General features: G+C 45.3%; 1 protein-coding gene across 1 annotated transcript in view; it reads left to right on the top strand.

The window, feature by feature from the left end:
- The window catches only part of pnpla6 (patatin-like phospholipase domain containing 6), a 157838-nt gene that overhangs the window by 123144 nt on the left and 13085 nt on the right, over positions 1 to 21609 (top strand). Inside the window, exons 27-31 of the mRNA XM_087983348.1 lie at positions 7696 to 7844; positions 10088 to 10240; positions 12726 to 12842; positions 14069 to 14156; positions 19275 to 19429. Coding sequence (XP_087839474.1) covers positions 7696 to 7844; positions 10088 to 10240; positions 12726 to 12842; positions 14069 to 14156; positions 19275 to 19429 — 662 coding nt within the window. The remainder of the gene's footprint in view (positions 1 to 7695; positions 7845 to 10087; positions 10241 to 12725; positions 12843 to 14068; positions 14157 to 19274; positions 19430 to 21609) is intronic.

Below are 21609 nucleotides of genomic sequence, written 5' to 3'. Positions count from 1 at the left end.
GTACATGAAGGCTTCTGTATTCCCCAATTTAAAAAGTTCTTTGTATAAATTGGTGCAGCCCCACGTAGAAGAGTGCCTGCTCACAGTTGGTGATGAACCATCCTTATTTCAGTCTGTCAAAAATCGGAATCACTTTGCAGCCTTCCCAGCTCTAACCCAGATGCCGATGCAAGCAGGAGACATTTAGTCACAATCCAATGGGAGAGAATCAGCCTTTTGCTAAAATAGGATGGCACAGTCCACCCCATTCACTCCAGCAGCAGGTTCAGGGTAAACTAGGTTAGATTAGATTCCCCTACACTGTGGAAACAGGCCCTTCGGCCCAACAAGTCCACACCGACCCTCCGAAGAGTAACCCACGCAGACCCATTTCCCTCTGACTAATGCACCTAACACTACGGGCAATTTGTCATGGCCAATTCACCTGACTAGCACATCTTTGGACTGTGGGAGGAAACTGGAGCACCCGGAGGAAACCCAAACAGATACGGAGAGAATGTGCACAGACAGTCACCCAAGGCTGGCATTGAACCTGGGACCCTAGTGCTGTGAGGCAGCAGTGCTAACCACTGAGCCACCATGCCAACCAGGCTCATTTATCCTCTCACTCCATTGCCTGGTCAGCAATAACGGAGGCATCTTTATTTAAAGAGTCGGTGATAGCGAACAATTATTAGAATAAGTTCTGCAAAATTGATGCCTTCGATGTTCAGTGCTAACGTGGATTAATATGGATTGTGTTGGTGAAACCTTGACAAGTCTCATTACAGACTGGGGTCTGGTATTTGTTATGAACTGCATTCTGCTCATGACAGCTCACTGAGGTGCACATTCAGAGATGGAGAACGGGGGGAGGGTGGGGAAACGTGCAGGCAGACCTGATTAATGATGGCAATTATTGTCTCCTGTTCATTATATTTGTGATCAGGATTTTATCCTTAATTACCATATGTTATGTAACTTGGGATTTCCCAGTCCATTTGTGTGTAAACTTTAGATGCTGCTCTAGACCCAAACCCATTACTCCCATTTCCAGCTTTCCACAGTTTTTCTTAGAGCATCTCCCCCACTCCCCTTTCTGGTCTGTTCCGTTCTATTGACATTTAAGGGGAGATGATACCATAGCGGTAATGTCACAGGACTGTAATCCAGAGGATGAGACTAATCCCATGGAGACACAAGTTCTGGCATTTGGTGGAATTTAAACTCAGTTGACCAACCTGGAATTGAATACTCGTCTCAGTAATGGTGCCCAGGAAACTATTATTGATTGTAACTTCCATCTTCTGGTTTCTCAAAGGAAATCTGCTGTCCTCACCTGGTCTGGCCCACATTGTGATTCTAGGCCGACAGCAGTGTTGGTGCTTCTTAAATGCTTTCCCAGTTCAGGGGTATTTGGGGAAGCGTATACTGGCCTTGCCAGTGATGCCTGCATCCTGCGAGAGAAAATCTTTCAAAAACACCCCCTCCCTACTGAGCCTGTGGATATAACATGTGGATCAGCTCCTATCCTTCCTCTGGTATATCTATTTACTCATGAACAAGACCCTTGCCATTAATGTGATTGGCTGCAACAAGATCATGTCCTTGACAACTAGCTAAGTGAAGCTGCCTGTCCTGGCTGTGCTATCTACCATTCAGGAGAAAGTGAGGTCTGCAGACGCTGGAGATCAAAGCTGAAACTTTATTGCTGGAACAGCACAGCAGGTCAGGCAGCATCTAGGGAACAGAAGATTCGACGTTTCGGGCACATGCCCTTCGGCCCAACAAGTCCACACCGACCCACCCATACCCCTACATTTACCCCATACCTAACACTACGGGCAATTTAGTATGGCCAATTCACCTGACCCTGCACATCTTTGGACTGTGGGAGGAAACCGGAGCACCTGGAGGAAACCCACGCAGACATGGGGAGAACATGCAAACTCCACACAGTCAGTCGCCTGAGGCGGGAATTGAACCCGGGTCTCTGGCGCTGTGAGGCAGCAGTGCTAACCACTGTGCCACCGTGCCGCCCCTATTTGTTCAACTACTCACACCTCTGCCTTTGTTGTAGCCCTAAATAATGCTGTTATTCTCACCCTGGCCATTCCCCCTCAGTAGCTTCCCACTGCCCCCATCCCATTCCCAGTAGAATCCTCAAGTCCATTTTCATTAAGTCCAAGAGACACAGACATGAACTGACATGACAGGTTTAATCATTCATTGCCATCTGACTGGGGCAGGACAAGACCATATCTTAGTCCAGTTCTTCGCTGTTAAAGATGCTGATATTCCACCATTGTCCAAGAGTCCAACGATACAAAAATAACCCCAATTCCCAGTTTCTTTTCTCCTTTGCAGACAATTGTCTTAAAGAGCTTCTGCATCTTCACCAGGTATGTGCGTGAGAAGCGCATGGATTTATTTATCACTAAGTGTAAGATCATTGGATCAACTGCCCCAGCTGCTTCCTTTCTTTCTTTCTCCATGTCCACTAGCTCTCTGAAGTTCTGCTCAATTATCCTGATCAAACTTCTCTCTGAGAGCACCTCATGCGCTCTCCTTGCCTAGCGTTGTACATCAGACCCATCTCTTCCCTGGACTTTATTGCCATTAACCTGCTGATCACCTAACACAAAGGAAAACAGACTTGGCTGGAAAAGCAGGTCTGGCAGCATCTGCAGACAAATCAGAGTTAATGTTTCTGGTCAAGTGACCCTTCCTCAGAAACATTCACAGTTCTTTTGGCTTGCTGATCACCCAACCTCCCTTTTGGGTCCCTATGTGATCTGAGGTTGTAAACGATTTTCTGTGTTGTCCCTCTCGCCTTTAAATCTGCTATTAATGCCAGTCTTCTGCAAAGCAAGACCTTTCATCCTTAAATCCTTGCAAACTACTGATTCATCTCCAACAGCCCTTTTTCTTTGAAGTCCTTCCAGACATTTTGAGCTCCCAAATCCTTTCCCAACCCTCTTGAAATTCCATGTTTGAATTCTTCAGTCCGGTTTGAGACACCATCCATGCCCCCCACCTCCTCCATGACTTTCGATTCCCTGGCCCCCAAAACCTCACCTTCACCACAGACATCCGGTCCCTCTACATTGTATCCCACGTGAAGAAAGCCTAAAAGCCCTCCATTTCTTCCTCTCCCACCAACCTAATCAGTTCCCCTCCACCAACACTCTCGATTAGTGGAACTAGTCCTCACCCTTAACAACTTCTCCTTTGAATCCTCCCACTTCCTTCACACCAGGCGGGTGGCTATGGATACCCTCCTGGGTCCCTGCTATGCCTGCCCCTACATGGAACAGTCCATCTTCCACAGCTACACCAGCATCCTCCCCCAACCTTTCCTCCGCTACTGTATTGGTACTGCCTTGTGCTCCCATGAGGAGGTTGAACAGTTCATCCACCACATAAACACCTTCCACCCCGACCTCATTCACCTGGTCCGTCTCCAGCACCTCCCTCCCCTTCCTGGACCTCTCAGTCTCCGGAAACTGACTCGACACTGACATCCAATGCAAATCCACCAACTCCCACAACTCCCTTGACTAGACCTCCTCCCACCCACCCCTCGTGTTCCCTTCCTCCCAGTTCCTCCATCTCCACCATATCTGCTCACAGGATGCACAAATCTACTCTACTTCATGGGCCATAATGCTCCCCTCCCCTATGACAAACAGTGCCCTCAATCATATCTCCTCCATTTCCTGCACTTCAAACCCCTCCAGTGCATCATCCTCTGCCACTTTTGCCATCTCCGGTCAGACCCCACCACCAGGAATATATTTCCCTTCCCACACATCTCTGTATTCCGTAGTCACTGCTCCCTCTGCGACTCCCTCATTAGGTTCACACTCCTCACCAACCCACCCTCCACAGCTGGCACCTTCCCTTGCTGCCATAATAGGTGTAAAACCTGCAGCCACACATCCCTCCTCACTTTTGTCCAAGGCCCCAAAGGGTCATTCCAAATCCAACAAAGATTTCCTTGTGCATCCTCCGACCTCATTCATTGCATCCAGTGCTCTCGATTGTGGTCTCCTCTGCATCGGCGAGACCGAGCACAAACTTGCAGAACAGTTCAGGGAAAACCGAAAAACCTCACCTTCCTGTGGCCAACCATTTCAACACCCTCTCCCACTCCCGTGAGGATGTGTCTATCCTGAGCCTCCTCCACAAGGCCACCCACAAACTGGAGCAGGAACACCTCATCTTCTGTCTTGGGACCCGACAACTACACGGTATGAACATCAAAGTCACCAGTTCCCATACCTCCCTTGCCCTCACCCCATCCCAGATCCAACCCTCCAACTCAGCATCGCCACCTTGACCTGACATGCCTGTCCATCTTCCTTCCCACCTACCTGCTCCACCCTTCTCACCGATCTATCACCATTACCTTCACCCACCTGTTGCCATCCTACCTATCTTTCTCCTCGCCCTGCCCCACACTTCCCCTCCTTTTATCCCTCAGCCCCCTTCCCCCTTTCCAGTCCTAAAGAAATCTCTTACCCGAAATATCAGCCCCTTGCTCCTCGGATGCTGCCTGACCTGCCATTGCTAATCTCCTTCAGTCAGGTTTCCATCACAGAACAGAGAACTCTTCTCAAAGTCACATATGATTTCCTGTCTGAGTGTGGTAAAAATAAGCTTTTTCCTTTCCATTCTTCTTGCTTTCTCTGCAACATTTGATATGGTTCCCTCTCCAGTGCTTCTGTACAATTGTCCTTCCAGTCAGGCCTTATACTTTCCGAGTTCCATGTCAGATTATAGCCATAGAATCACTTATCATGGCTTTTCTTTCTGATCCTGGACTACTACATCTGGTGCTCATGAAGGATTGACCCCTGACCCTTAAGCATCATCCAAAACACACAACTCAGTTTTCGCGCACCTGCTGTCATCAACCAGCTCTACCTTAAATTAGATTACATTACAGTGTGGAAACAGGCCCTTCGGCCCAACAAGTCCACACCGACCCACCGAAGCGCAACCCACACATACCCCTAACCTAACACTATGGGCAATTTAGTATGGCCAATTCACCTGACCTGCACATCTTTGGACTGTGGGAGGAAACCGGAGCACCCGGAGGAAACCCACGCAGACACGGGGAGAACGTGCAAACTCCACACAGTCAGTTGCCTGAGGCGGGAATTGAACCCCGGACTCTGGCACTGTGAGGCAGCAGTGCTAACCACTGGGCCACCGTGACCTTACTGTCACCTCTCTCAATTCCTCCACTCTATTTAAGTTATCAGACCTCTTGATTAATAATCCAGTGCAGATGAGCAGAAATTTCCTCATGAAGTATTGGAAAGACCAAAACCATTCCCTTCAAACCCGGATGACGAGCGATGCTCCCTATCCACTGACTCTATTTCTTCCCTGGCAGTCTCTCAGTTTACAAGTTTTCCTTCTGATTTCCTCTCTGTTTGCATCTTCATTCTGTCTTTTATCTCCCCACCTGCTATCAGCAGGAACCTTCATGCCTTTCCAGACTTGACAATTCTCATGCAATCTTGGTCGACCACCCTATCCTTTTGTGAACTTGAGGTTATACAAAACTCTGCTGCTCCTGTCTTCACTTGCACCACATCCAGCTCCCTTTCAGTCCTGACTTACCAACGCACATTGAGCCATTGTTGAGCAACCCCTTGTTCTTAAAATGTAATTCCTGTTTTCAAATCCCTCCATGGTCCTGTCTCTTCCTCTCCCTAAAATCTCCACCAGCTACACAACCCTCAAAGATATCTGTGCTCCTCTAACCCTGGTCTCCTAGGCATCACCATATTGAATCATTCCCCCATTAATGGTCACATTCAACTGCCTGGGACCTAAACTCTGGAATTCTCTCCCTGAAACTCTCCATTTCACACTTGTTCTTTGAAATGGTGCTTACAATCTACCTTTAACAATGTATTGTTATCACCTTTGTTTAAAGCCATTGCTTTAGAATGGTCCTGTAGAGCACCTTGGCAGGTATTGTGTTGGAAGCTTTATATAAATGCAAAATGCCGAAAGCACCAAATGTCTGATGGGGGGAGGTTCCATCTCAGCACTGTACATTCCCTGGCTATGTTAATGGAAAAAGACCATTTCCTTTTCCCAAATGGGACTAAAATAGATCCTCCAAATGCATCACTTCATTTATCCCCCTCCTTCAGTCGCTCAGAGCCACACGCTGACCTGTAACGGTGAGCTGGAATCTGGTAGTGTTGCTCTTGGGTCAGTCAGCAGCAGGAGGGGAATCGGTAACACATGTGAATGATAGCAGTCCTAACCATCTCTGCAATGTGCAACTCTCTCCATGCACTCTCTTTCAAAGGTAAATCCAAATACATTGGAAATTTGATTCAAAGTGAATTTATATAATGATGACCATAGATGGAGGAATGACAGCTGTGAAATAGAATAAAGAAATCCATATATTACTGGATTGAAAAATGATAAATCATTATAGATGTTTATATTGGTAAAGGGTGAAGTCAGTAATATGTTTCAGGTTTCAGAACAATATGAATGTTCCCATGTAGTACTCCCATTATCCCAAGCTCTGGCCTGCTAGTGTCTCTTGTGCAACAGCAACCAAATTTAACGTACCAATTGGTCAGAGCCAAAGTCAACATTTTCTTCCCTTTAAAATGTTTTTGACTGCATATGTTGTACACTGTCTGCATGATTATTACAATGTTCAGCACTGTCACATTGCCTAGATGCTGTCAACTTTACGGTTCCCTGTGTGCGGATAATATGCATTGGTCTCAACCATTGTGTGTGCCAGATTGCATACCATTTATGTTGCTGTATGCTGACCAATTTGTTTACATCTGGCCATGTTATTATAGGATGCCTAATATATCCACTTACCAGATTGCTATCCCTAGTCATCCTTTATACACCAACCAGACCTGTAATTACAGATTTCCTGCATCACTTTTATCAATGTTACCATCACTGTGTATCTAAATCCCTGGTCAGAATGCCATACAATAGCCACATTACCCTGCAGTGACCATGTTACTTAGCTGTGATTGCATTACTGTAGACCAGTCATGTTTCTTTCCAGTGGCCACATTGCTTACATTTTGTGTACTTCTACACAAGTACCCTCCTCGTTTATTTGATAGTTAGTTGCAGGTTTTTAGTCTCTTGCGTGTCTGTGCCAATACAGAAGTGAACAGAGGTAGCACATGGCCTACTCCTAACTCCTCATGTGCCTTATATTTATACTGGGGTAAGATAACAGGTAACTCTCCAGTTACGTTCTCATGGTGCAGGATAAGCTTACTACCTTGTACTAGTATCCAAAGTGTCTATTACTCCATCTGGAATTCATTATTCAATTTTGGTTTATGCAAAGAGAGAGATTTTAAATTTGTGTATTAACATAATTTTTGTTTGTTATTTACACCAATAAAGTTTCTCCTTTGATTTTTCATTTGTCACCTTGTTTAAAATGGATTACGGTAAGTGCATTGCAATGTAACTTGTGTGTTGACAATGTAATGAGAGTGGAGCCTTGTGTTGAGAACGTGATATAAAAACAGGCCTGTGATTCTCTACATTCTAAAATGGCAACAGTGTGTTTCCAAGGGTAGATTGCAGAGAGCTTCAGTCGAAGGGGAAAGCCAGCCTATTGCACAGTGTGCATGATTCATGTCCTGTTCAGTATGAGTGTTAAATGAATTGCTTTTGTTACAGCTGACATCGCAAGAAATATGGGCGCCAAAACAGTGATTGCCATTGATGTGGGCAGCAGGGATGAAGCTGAGCTGAGTAACTATGGAGACAGCCTTTCGGGATGGTGGCTGCTTTGGAAACGCCTCAATCCGTGGGCAGAGAAAGTTAAAGTAGGAAACTTGGCAGAAAAGTCTGTCTTTCAGTCGATTACATGGTGTACTTTTTGTAAAGGAGTTGGGGATGGGGCTAGCTGCCACAGTGAGAAGGAATCTGGAAAGTGATTTAGTTTCTTCTGGCTGTCCCGCAGCTCCTAACTCAGGGAAGCAATTAAACATGCATTCTGAGGGCCCTTCGGAGAGCAATTCCACTCCCCCTGCCACCACCAGTGCTGTCCCAGCTCCATTAAATAGCTGGAGTCATATCCACACAGTCACTAAACTAAACTACACTGTATATACATCTGTCCATAAGAGCAGAAGTCCATTGAATCTGCTTTGCCGTTCAATGAGATTATGGCTGATCTGATAATATTTAGCTCCACTTTCCCACCTTTTCCCTACATCTCCTATTCCCTTAATGATTAAAAAAAACTACTTTAGCCTTGAATATATTGAATGACTCAGTTTCAACAGCCCGCTGTGGTCAAGAATTCCACTGATTCACTCCCCTCTCAGAAGAAATTCCTCCTCAGCTCTGTCTTTAATAGGTTACCCCCTATTCTGAGATTCTGCCCTCTGGTCCTAGACTCTCCCATGAAGAGAAACAAGCTCCCCTTACCTACCCTGTAAAATTGCCTGAGAATCTTGTGTATTTCTGCAAAGCCTCCTGTTATTCTTCCCAACTCCAATGAGTAACTGACCTCTCCTCATAAGAAAATCCCTCTATACCCGGAATGAGTCTAGTGAACCTTTTTATCAGCTACCTCCAATTCCAATGTGTCTTTTCTAAGAAAAGGGACCAAAGCTATTCCCAGCATTGGTCTGACTAGTGTACTTTTAGCAAGATCTCCCTACTTTTAAACTCTCTGAAATAAATCATTAAGTGACAGTCCCACTCACTGCCTAACAATAGAAGTACATCACCAGGACTAAGATTTCACCATTTTTATTTGTAGTTTTCCCATAGTTCCTTGTGTAGTGCTTCATTGTGTTGTGACAGTACAGTCGGGTGATATTTGTCTCATTTAGTGCTAACACCTATATTGAGAGCTTGATATTGGTGCTAGGTTGGTATAGAATGTCAGGGGCTTTACTTTCCGAGCTTTGCTATTTCTTGGCATTCCTTTGCATGCTTTCACTTTACTTTTGGAGCTCAGATCTGTGGCAGTTCCCAAAATGTTTCTGAATTGCCTTCTCATTTGTCCTTTCTTGCATCCTCTCAATCACTCTGACACCTCTATGTATCTCACTCTGGCCTGAGTCTTTGTGTGTCTCTCCAAGCTCTCCCTTGCGCACATTCTTTCTCGTACAGAACTGAGCTACAGTGGAGCAGGTGTGAGTGTGAATGCTGTCACACAACATGCTTTGGATTGCAGGAGCACACGCCAACACTGGCATGATATAATATTTCTACGTATGAGTAATAAGTAATGAATGGGGAGGTTAATAGGCATCTTGGCAGCATGTACTAAGTGCAGTGCATTCCCACCCCAGTTAGCTGGCTCTGTTTGCCAAACCTACAACACATGCATCAGGGATTATGACCAGATCTGGCATCCAGCCATGTGTTAATAACGAAATGTCGCTCGTTGTTAAGTGCATCTTGTTACTAGTTTATTTTGCTCGGGTGATTTGGTGAAGAGGAGAGAAGGACCTTGCAACCTCATCATTAAAAACAGAACATTGCTAATGTTTCTTGTCCTGTTAATTCTCATCGTGATCCACTAAGGGTTGGCGCCCCTGCCTGATGTGCAAGGATAGGGGAAGAAGAGACTGGATCGCTAAGTTGTAGAGAGGGACCCTGCCTTGGGGTATCAAGGGAGCTGTGGGAGATTGGTGTCCCAAGCATTTTGAGAAATAGTGGGATGTTTGAGAACTGCAGTAATGAACTGCAATGCTAGAATTTCTGCCTGTGTTCTGTATTACTGATTAAAGAATGAAAGTGTGTCTTGAATGAATGAACAATGCCATTTCTATGTTAATGGCTCAAATTGCAGTCCTACCTACCTCTGTGCACTTACTAATGCTCTCTTGCTTTCTATTTCCCCTTGTTTTCACACACTGTCTCTGTCATGCTTCCCTATTTGCTGTCATCATATTATACAACACGCATTTCAGCGCTAGTGGAAGTATTCCTGCAAATGTCATGGAGAGATTGGAGCTTCAGTTTGGGAATGGGCACTGGTGTGCATGTCTTACATGATGGTGTTTACAAATCTCATGTAATGCACCATTGAATGTCTGATACGTTCCAGGTGCCAGATATGGCAGAAATTCAGTCTCGACTGGCTTACGTCTCCTGTGTTCGGCAGCTGGAGCTGGTAAAGAGCAGTACGTACTGTGAATACATCCGGCCACCTATTGACAGGTTCAAAACCATGGACTTTGGCAAGTTTGATGAAATTTATGTAAGTGAACATCTCGTGGCATTAGCTTTCAAAGAGTAGTTGAGCAAGATGGAGGCCATTCAGCCCAATATGTGTGAACTAGCTCTATAGGTGTGTTATAAAGTTACAGGCTGATTAAAATATCTACTATTACATTGCCTGCTCCCAGTGCTTGGTTCCCTCGTCCTCTGCACACCTTTTGACCTTTGTAGAGAAATGCCTCTACAGGATTCCTGTTCCTTTTGTGTTGTTCAGTGTTTAGATCGAGGCCACATGGGAATGGCTGACTAGAAGAGCCATCTCCAGGGACTTTCAACCAACACAATGTCAGCTGACTGCATTTACTGAGTATGTGGCAGCTTTCACTGTCCCTGCTGAATTCTGAGCCTGTTAAACCTGTAGCACATACTCAGCCCACAAACTAAGGTCAAACGCTCAGTGATGTTTATCCGGAATGGCAGAGCCTACCATTGATAGGCACCCAAACAGAATAAAAGTGCCTGCTACTCTGGAGTCATCAGCTAAAATCTGCAAACTATCAGTTGATATACAGAAGGACTTGCATTTGCGTTGTATGTTTTGTAACTTCAGAATATCCAAAAGCTAATGATATATTTTTGAAAGTGTAGATGCCATTGCGTTAAATACTTTTCTTTTCTCTTACTGTTTATATTATTCTTTTCCTGAATGTGGTGTCTCTGACTGGGCCAACATTTAGTCTCCTTCCTGGATAGTGACGAAGGATGTTGTAAGTTACAGAGAAACATAGATAAGCTGCAGAGCTGGGCTGAGAGGTGACAAATGGAGATAATGTGGACAAGTGTGAGGTGATTCACTTTGGTCGGAGTAACCAGAATGCAAAGTACTGGGCTCATGGTAAGATTCTTGGTAGTGTCGATGAGCAGAGAGGTCTCGGTGTCCAGGTACATAGATCCTTGACAGTTGCCACCCAGGTTGACAGGGTTGTTAAGAAGGTATGCAGTGTTTTAGCTTTTATTAATAGAGGGCTTGAGTTCCGGAACCATGAGGTTATGCTACAGCTGTACAAAACTCTGGTGCGGCCATACTTGGAGTATTGTGTACAGTTCTGGTCACTGCATTATAAGAAGGATGTGGAAGATTTGGAAAGGGTGCAGAGGAGATTTACTGGGATGTTGCCTGGTGTGGTGGGAAGGTCTTACAAGGAAAGGCTGAGGGACTTGAGGCTGTTTTTATTAGAAGAAGGTTGAGAGGTGACTTAATAGAGACATATAAGATAATCAGAGGGTTAGATAGGGTGGACAGGGAGAGCCTTTTTCCAAGAATGGTGATGGTGAGCACGAGGGGACATAGCTTTAAATTGAGGGGTGATAGATATAGGACAGATGTCAGAGGTAGTTTCTTTACTTAGAGAGTAGTAAGGTTATGGAATGCTTTGCCTGCAACAGTAGTAGATTCGGCAACTTTAAGTACATTAAAGTCGTCATTGGACAAGCCTATGGACGTACATGGAATAGTGTAGATTAGATGGGCTTCAGGTTGGTATGACAGGTCGGCGCAACATCAAGGGCCGAAGGGTCTGTGCTGCGCTGTAATGTTCTATGTTCCCTTGTGAAGATAGTGGTGAGCTGCCTTCTTGAACCACCACAGTCCATGAGTTGTTGGTAGACCCACAATGTCATCAGGGAGGAATTACCAGGATTTTGACCCTGAAGGAATAACAGTATATTTCTGTGAAGGAGAGACAGTAGTAAAGTTTAATGTCACTGGACTAATAATTCAGAGGTGCAGGCTGATGCTGTGGGGATGTGGCTTCAAATACCATCTCTCCCCCCTCCCCTCCCCCAACATCAGCTGATAAAATTTACATTTAAATTGCTGCCGTGCATCTTGTGGGTGGTGTATTTTGGTGCCAGTCAAACGGGCTGCTTTATCCTGGATTGTGCTGAGCTTCTTGAGCATTGTTGGCGCTGAACTTGTGCAGGCAAATGAGTATTCCATCACACACCTGAGTTGTGCCTTGTGGATGATGGACAGGCTCTAGGGAGATGGGTGCATTGCTTGTAATAGAGTTCCCAGCCTCTAACCTGCTTTTGTATTTATATGGTTGATCTAGTTCAGGTTTTGGTCAGGAGTCACTATCGAGGAGGTGGGTGGTGGGGAATTCAGTGATAGATAATTGTATGCCGTTGGGAGGTTCTCTCATGTTGAAGATGGTGCTGGCACTTATGTGGCACAAATGTTACTTATCATTTATTGGCACAAGTCATTGGCTGACTTTTCCAGGGCTTCAGGTGGGTGGTCAGCTATGTTGGTCAATAAAACAAGGAGTTAGAGCTGGTCTTTGAGGAGCTGAGGTTCCCCGTAATTGGAATCTCTCCTCAGTTCACCACAGGTCTCTGTGCATCACCGCTGCTGACCCCAAAGTCCATGCTTGCACATGGAGACAGGAATCTATTCCTCAGTGATTGTGTTGTTGTGCTTGCTGGCATTGTCCTCCCTTTACTCACTCCCTGACTGCCCACAGAATGTCGGATACCAGTACGGGAAGGTGGTGTTCGGTAGCTGGAGCAGGGGTGACATTATTGACAAGATGCTGAAGGATAGAAAATCAGTGGACTATTATGAAATCAAGAAGAAGAATGTGAGTAACAGTTTCCAGTTTCTAATCTAGTCCGTGTTTAAAACCAACAGCCCCGTGAAGCACAGGTAAAAGAATTAGCTGCTTAATTAAAGTCTCCACTTTCCTGCTCACAGTATATTAGGCCCACCATATTCACTCACTGGGCCACAACCGATCACCTATATTTACACATAAAGCCTCTTCTTAAAATGTCCGTTTTTGCCATAAGTGATGTTGTGCTGCCAAAGTGCCACTCAGCTCCAGTGGCAATGGGCAGACTGAGCAGATTGACTCCACCAGGAGGAAGTGAGCATTGCAGATGCTGGAGATCAGAGTCGACGGTGCAGTGCTGGAAAAGTACAGCAGGTCAGGCAGCTTCCGAGGAGCAGGAAAATCAACGTTTCAGGCAAGAGCCCTTCATCAGGTGATTATGTCCACTATCAGTCTCAGGAATTGGACTGTGTTTAGATATTCACTGCAGGAAGGGGATGTGGAAGGGCGTGGGTATGTACTCAGCTGGCCATAGTCTCTCTGTCGGGTCTGATTGTGTTTTACTTTGAGCCTGTCCCCACTTAAAGGAGAAACAGCCGCAGAATCAGTGTCTGTTGTACTCTTTCCTTGCTCTGATGATAGACCTATTGCCTGTATCAGTCAGAGTATCTGCTGTCTGTTAGTTTGAGTGTGTGTGTAAGTGTAAGCATGAGTAATTTCATTTTCATGTTTCTATGTTTAATTGTATGTATATAACTCGGAATCTCGGTCGGTGCATCCCCATCCTTAAGTAAAAGAGACTTGCATCCCTTAAGAATGTTCTGTTTCCCTTTCTTGTGACAGTAACGAATGCTTGGACCAGCGTGCTGTTGGTCAGTTATGGCACCTTGAGCATTCTTGTTTTTAATCCCAATATCTTTGATGGCTGAGCCTTGAGATATCAAGGTTTGAAACTATTCCCTTTCCAAACAGTTCCTCCTACGCCTCCCCAGTGCTCCCTTTCTTAAACCCCCTCCCTCCTACCACCATCATCACTATTTTGCTCTCGTGCTTCTTTGTCAACACACTCCTTGTGAAGCACATTGGAATGTTTGACTGTGTAAACACTCTCTAAACTAGACCTGAATAGGTTAAATCTGACGGGACTTTGTACATACAGTTTGTCCTCGAAGCTGTTTGTACGCCAATAGAAGGTGTGCGCCAAGTGTTTGACTCTGTACAGAGGCTGCTTTATTGCATGACATCTTCTCTTACAGGCCTTTATGTCCTCGAATGCTGTATTCACTGACCTCGCTGAGATTGTGTCTCGGATTGAGCCCCCAAAGAGCTACAATTTAGCAGACGGTAAGCTGTCTGCTCTCGAGTACTTTCTCCTTATCTTTTTATTTATTCACCTCAAATTCAACTGGAGATGAGTCATGAAGGGAAAATGGAGTAATGGATTTGTTCATCAATTAAGACACTCAAGAGAGTTAAATCTGGCCCATTTTGTAAACTATTGAATAAAGCCTTTTTTTTATTAACCCTAACGTCAATCAGCTGTCTGTGGATGGGAGGAGCTGCTGTCTCAGTATCTTGTTTGCTGCTGCTTTGTGACTCCTCCCTGCAGTGCTGCCCAGATGATTAGCTGACCTGCTGCACGTTCACGTACAGCTGGATAGTGAGGTTGGGATTTTGTGGTGTGTAACTACGCTGTGGGTTTCAGTGCTCAGGACTCTCGGTACCCGAACCGCTGCGTGCATTGACCCTGAGGTTGTGAGCTCCAGTCCCACTGGGGCAGATAATCCACTGCTCCCTCCATTATTGACTTCAGTCCCATATGATGCAATTGACTCTTAATCCTTCTGATAGCCCCTATTACCTTGGAAATTGGAAATAAGTGCAGCTTTGCCAGTATTGACCCCACTGCAGTCTCTGGTTAAGGCAGCTGTTAAGGTGCTGGCCACTGACACGGCTGTTGTGACTTCCATGGGTGTACTTGCACTTTCTCTGACAGTCCTGTGAACTGAGCGGTTCACATTTGACAAAAAGCTGCTGTGTGCTTCATTTTGCTTTATGAAGCAGAAATGCCTGTAAGCTTCTCAGTTTCACACTTCCAGATCAGGGGTTCTCAAAGCAAGTATCAGGACCCCAGGTCAGGTTGTGTTCTACCGTGGCAGTGACCTCCACCAATTCCACTTCTTCATCCTTCCCCCATGCACTCTCATAGATAGTTTCCCTGTTCTCCAAACCCTTAGGCCAACTGCTGGCTGAGGGCTCACAACAAGTTTTGATCTTTGAGGTGATGTTATGGTGGGTAAAGGTTTGGGAAGCATTGTTCTCGGTGGTTAAGTTGTGCCCTCTCTGGTTGCGATTTCACCTCCAGCCCCACCCCCCCATCATTGGCCTGATAAGTCAATCCATCAACGTAGAGTGAGTTGAATTTTCGTTCGCTGCCAGACGTGAATCAGTCACATATCCTTTTCTCCCTGTGGACCCAATGTTGTTACAGGAAAGCATTCAAACCAATTGGGGTTGTGGGGTGGTGGGGTAGAAAAACAAAAATGAATTCATTTTCTTTTCATATCCTGCTTTTTGTCCTTGGATTGCTCCCATCAGTGTCGTGGAGGTTAATCTTGAATTCCTAAAAAGTTTAGGCTACCCCTAATGGTTGGAAACCTTAACTTTACAACAGCAACTGTTTGAAAGTTGGAAAATAAACTGTCATCGTGGAAGCAGCATGGAAACAGACCCTTCGATCCAACCAGTCTCTGCTGACCATAATCCCAAACTGAGCTAGTCCCACCTGCCTGCCATGGCCTGGATTGCTCCAGACCTTCCTATTCATGTACTTATCTCAAAATCTTCTAAACATTGTAACTGTACCTGCATCCACCACTTCCACTGGAAGTTCATTCCACACACAAGCTACTCTCTGTGTAAAAAAAAAAAAGCTCCCCCTCATGTCCTTTTTAAATCTTTCTCCTTTCACTTTAAAAATATGACTCCCTTTCTTGAACTCCCCTACCTTAGGAAAAGACTTCTCCATTCACCTTACCTGTACAGCTCATGATTTTATACTGCTCTCTATAAAGTCACCTTTCAACCTCCTACTCTCCAGTGAAACAGGTTCCAGCCCTATCCAGCCTCTCCTTATAACTGAAACTCTTCAGTCCCAGCAACATCCTGGTAAATCTCTTCTGAACCCTCTCCAGTTTAATCACACCCTCCCTATAGCAGGGTGACCAGAACTGGGCACTGTACTCCAGAAGAGGCCTCACCAATGTCCTGTACAACCTCAACACAACGTTCCAACTCCTGTACCCCACAGTCTGAGCAATGAAGGCAAGCGTGCTAAACACCACCTGAACCACCTTGTCTCCATGTGACTGTGAATGTTTGAAGGTGAACTGGCCGTAGGCCTCATCAACCCAGTGTCACTATAGCTGTACTATCTGGGTCTGATTGTACTGTCAGCTATTCCCATTGAAACATCATAGAAGGACTACACGAGCATGAACAAAGTGACTAATAGATCCAGTAACTCCCCTGCATTCAGAATGCCAGTGTTGGTTCCATTATTTCTTAGTAACACTTGGCATGTGAATGGTCTTGTTATCTGTATCTACCAGTACCGTTTGGAGCAGGACCATTCTCAGTTTTACCTAGCAATAAAAGCAACCTCCTCTATACCTTCATGAGTGTGCAAGATGACTGCAAGCAGAAACCATTTAGCATTTGGGTACAAACTTTGTGGCAACAATTTTATCAAAACTTCACATTACAAAAAGAAAATACCAAGGGTGCCACAAAAAAGTGTACAAGGTTGTTGCCAGAACAGGATGGGTTTCTTTTAAAAATTTAGCACATTGGACATAGATTCAAACATAGAATAACATAGCACAGGAACAGGCCCTTCAGCCCATGGAGTTGTGTTGAATGTGACACCAAATTAAACTAATCCCTTCTGCCTGCCCTTGGTCCATATCCCTCCATTCCTTGCATATTCATGTGCTTGTCTAAAAGTCCCTTATTTGCTCCTGTCCTATCTGCCTCCTCACCAACCCTGGCAGCATGTTACACAATCCCCACTCTGTGTGTAAACAAACTTGCCCCTCACATCCCCTTTGAACTTGCCCCCTCTCACCCTGAATGTCTGTCCCCTAGTTTTCGATGTTTCACCTCTGGGGAAAAAGATTCTGACCATCAGCCCTATCCATGCATCTCATAATTTTATGGATTTCTGTCAAGTCTACCCTCAGCCTCTGCTGCTCCAGAGAAAACCTGAGTTTTTCTAGCCTCTCCTTCTAGCTCATGCCCTCTATTCCAGGCAGCAACCTAGCAAACCTCTTCTGTAGCCTCTCCAAAGCCTCCACATCCTTCCTGTAATGTGACAACCAGAATTGAATGCAATATTTGAAGTGTGGCTGAACCAAAGTCTTATAAAGCTACAAGCTGACATCCTGATTCTTGTAATCAGTTCCCTGACTAACAAAGGCAAGCATTGCCATACACATTCTATCTACTTGCACAGGCACTTTCAGGGAGCTATGGACTTGAACCCCAGGATCACTTTGTATGTCAATGCTATTCAAGCTCCTGCCATTAGCTGTATCCTTTTCCTGCCAAAGTTCAAAATTAAGGAAAAGTGCAGCCCCTCCCACTTTCCTGGATTAAACTCCATTTGCCATTTCTTCACACGTATCTGTAACTGATCTACATTCTGCTATCAAAAGAGAAAATGCTGGAAAATCTCAGCAGGTCTGGCAGCATTTGTAAGGAGAGAAAAGAGCTGACGTTTCGAGTCTAACTGACCCTTTGTCAAACGTCATCTCTTTTCTCTCCTTAAGATGCTGCCAGACCTGCTGAGATTTTCCAGCATTTTCTCTTTTGGTTTCAGATTTCAGCATCCGCAGTAATTTGCTTACATCCTGCTATATTCTTTGACAATCTTCTACGCTATCCACAAATCCACCGATCTTTGTATTATCTGCAAACTTACTAACCCACCCTTCTACATTTTCATCCAACTCATTGAAAAATATCACAAGCAGCAGAGGTCCCAGTAGGGATCCCTGTGGTACACCACTAGTCATGGACCTCCAGCCAGAGAAACACCCTTCCACCACTGCCTACTGCCTTCTGTCTTCTATGTGCAAGCCAATTTGGAATCCACGTGGCCAGGTCACCGTGGATCCCATGCATCTTAATATTCTGGATGAGCCTACCATGAGGGACCTTGTCGAAAGCCTTACTAAAATCCATGGAGACAACATCCACTGCTCCACCCTCATCGATAGCCTTTGTCACCTCGGAAAATGCAATCAAGTTTGTAAGTCATGACTCGACCTGCACAAATCCATGCTGACTGTCCCTAATTAGGCTATGCTTTTCCAAATGCACGTAAATTCTATCCCTAAGAATTCTCTCTGATAGCTTCTCAACCACGATGTGAGACCTATCGGTCTATCGTTTCTTGGATTATCCCTATTCCCTTCTTGATCAGAAGAACAATATTATCTCCTCGCCAGTCCTTGGGGACCTCTCCAGCGGCTAATGAGGATACAACATTTTAGTCAAGGCCTCAGCAATCTCCTCTCTTGCTTCTCTCCATAACTTGAGGTAAATGCCATTGGGCCTTGGGGATGTATCCCTCTTAATGCTGTTCAAGAGACCCAACACCATTTCTTGTTTGATCTCAGAATGCCCTGGCATATTAGCATGCTGCACACAAATCTCATTATCTTCCCTATCTTTCTCCTGGATGAATACTGACTCATTAATAGAGTGTGGACCTTACTGGTGAGGCCAATGTTTATTGCCCCTCCCTAATCACCCTGAGGGCAGTTAAGAGTCACTCACATTCTGTGAGACTGGAGTCACATGTTGACCAGGTTGGGTACGGATGCCAGATTTCCTTCCCAGAATGACATTGAGGAATCAGGTGAACTTTTGTGACAATTGACTGAACTAGCTTTTTAAAATTGAATTCCTATTTCACCAGCTGCCATGGTGCTATCTGGGAGGAGTGAAAACAATGAAAGGGCTGAGGGATTTCCTGATTCAGGCCTTCAAAGTCACAAGAGAGTTTGACTGGATCACACAGAGGACATTTTTCCACGTGTGAGTGGGATTTAATAATATCTGCCCTGCCAGACTCCTCTGTGATCAGCTCACTGTTGCCTTGGGCCTGTTAATGTGGATTCACCCCTAATCAATTCAAACTGCAATTCAGGAGATACCACTGCTTACCCCCAGAGAGTGGTTAGAATGTGGAGCTCAGTGGCAGTTGAACGATTGGGGTGAATTGCAAGAGAAGGTGGAGAAGCAAATGAGAGAGAATTCAGGTCGGTGACTGTTAGGAAGGCTGTCTGGAGCATTGGCAGTACTCAAGCTGCAAGACAGCTTCTTTCTTTGAACCTGAAATGGGGGCAGTGATAAATTTTGAATCTGCCCATCACGTGCTTTGTGTTTTCTCCATAGCAGAAGAATCTGACTATCTTACTGAATACGAGGATGAAGTGATGGATGCAGTGAGAGATGAGGAGCAAGATGAGATTGAGGAGCTTGAAGACCAGGAAGATCCAGGAACCAACCACTCAGCTGCTGAGTGGACTCAGGAATCTGCTTTTGAAATAGTGAGTGAACACCAGAATTGCCGCTTGTGCAGAGTTTCTCATCTCCTTACATATTAATTATGGATTGGATAGCCGCAGGAAAGTAAATTCTCACAACTTTAACCATCCAGTGAAGGATTGCAGTTCAAATAGCGCCACTAGCCTATTCAACCCTTCAAGCTATTCAGTTATAGCTGATAGATACTTCAGCTTTATACTTTTCTGGGATGTGGTTATTACTGGTAAGATCTTGCCCATTCCAGTTAGAGTCATAGAGTCAGAGCTTTTATATTAGATTAGATTAGATTCCCTACAGTGTGGAAACAGGCCCTTCGGCCCCAGACCCATTTTCCTGTGACTAATGTACCTAACACTATGGGCAATTTAGCATGGCCAATCCTCCCTAACCTGCACATCTTTGGACTGTGGGAGGAAACCGGAGCACCCGGAGGAAACCCACGCAGACACGGGGAGAAAGCGCAAACTCCAAACAGAGAGTCACCCGAGGCTGGAATTGAACCTGGGATCCTGGTGCTGTGAGGCAGCAGTGCTAACCACTGAGCCACTGTGCCCGCCCCTCTTTCTGTTCTGGAAAGGGGCCCTTAATCCCATCAGCATCTGTTCGAAGCCAGTTTTCCAACTCTTGGTCCATGGTCTTGTGTGTTCTGGTATTTCGAGTGCTCTTCTAAATAGCTCTTAAATGTTTTGAGTGTTCCTTCCTGTACCACTCTTTCAGGCAGTGAGTTTCAGATACCTACCACTCTCTGGGTGAAAAAAAGATTTCCTCAAATACCCCTCTAAACCTGTCTGCCCTGTCTATGCCTCTCTGAGCTTTTCACATCTCGATCAGATTACCTCCTCGGCCTTTTCTGCGAGACGTAAACACTACGCCTGCCAGGGCTGCTTTGCTGCAGCCCAGGCAACATCCTGGTGAACCTCTCTCTGGTGCAATCATTTCCTTCCTGTAACATGGTGACCAGATGTCTTCAAGCTGTGGTCTAGCTAATGTTGCACAAATTTCCATCAGAACCTCCTTGCTTGTGTGTTTCATGCCTCAGCTAATGCAGGCAAGGATCCACATGTCGTCCAAACCATTTTATCCCTCTGTGCTGCCTTCACTGATCAGTGGACATGTACATCAGGATCTCTCTGAGCCTCTTTAAAATCAGAGGGTCCTACCATTCAACTATCACTAGCCTTGTGAGTCCCCTGTCAGGATTAAATTCTATTTGTCACTGTTCAGTCCATCTGACCAGCCCATTTATATCATTCTAAAGCTTTCCTCCTCAGTATTTCCCATACCACCAAGTTATGTGTCATCTGACAGATCAATCTGACTGATCATGCCTCCTACACTCATGTCTAGATTATTACTGTACATAACAAACAGTAAAGGACCCAGCACCTAATCCTGTGTTAAGCCACTGGACGCAGACTTCCAATCACACTAATACTCTTCAAACACCCTCCTGCCGCACAGAACACTACTGAGTAAGATGAGGGCCCATGGGGTCAGAGGCAAGGTGCTAGCATGGATAGAAGCTTGGCTGTCTGGCAGAAAGCAGGGAGTGAGAATGAAAGGGTCTTCTCAGGATGGCAGCCGGTGACAAGTGATGTTCTGCAAGGCTCAGTGTTGGTCACTTTATACATTAATAATCTGGATGAAGGCACTGAGGGCATTCTGGCTAAGTTTGCAGATGGTACTAAGATAGATGAGGGGCAGGTAGTATTGAGGAGATGGGAAGGCCTGCAGAAAGATTTAAACAGGTTAGGAGAGTGAGCAAAGAAGTGGCACATAAATACAAGGTAGGAAAGTTTGATGTCAGGCACTTGGGGAGGAGGAATAGAAGCATGGACTATTTTCTAAATGGGGAGAAAATTCTGAAATCTGAAGTGCAGAGGGTCTTGGGGAGTCCTAGTCCAGGTTTCTCTTAAGGTAAACTTGCAGGTTGAGTCAGTAATTAGGAAGGCAAATACAGTGCTGTCATTCATCTCGAGAGGACTAGAATATAAAAACAGGGATGTATGTCTTGAGGCTCTATAAGGCTCTGGTCAGACCACAGTTGGAGTATTGTGAGCGGTTTTGAGCCCCATATCTCAGGAAGGCCCTGGAGCAGGTCCAGGGGAGGTTCAAGGGAATGATCCCAGGATTGAAAGGCTTAACATGTGAGGAATGTTTGAGAACTCTGGGACTATACTTG

Source organism: Chiloscyllium plagiosum, unplaced genomic scaffold, assembly GCF_037043375.1.
Source record: "Chiloscyllium plagiosum isolate Xiang-an unplaced genomic scaffold, Cpla_swu_hap1 HiC_scaffold_45, whole genome shotgun sequence".
In the NCBI taxonomy this organism is placed as follows: domain Eukaryota; kingdom Metazoa; phylum Chordata; class Chondrichthyes; order Orectolobiformes; family Hemiscylliidae; genus Chiloscyllium; species Chiloscyllium plagiosum.
Note: the sequence above shows the minus strand (reverse complement) of the source record. Positions and strands in the feature narration are given on the sequence as shown.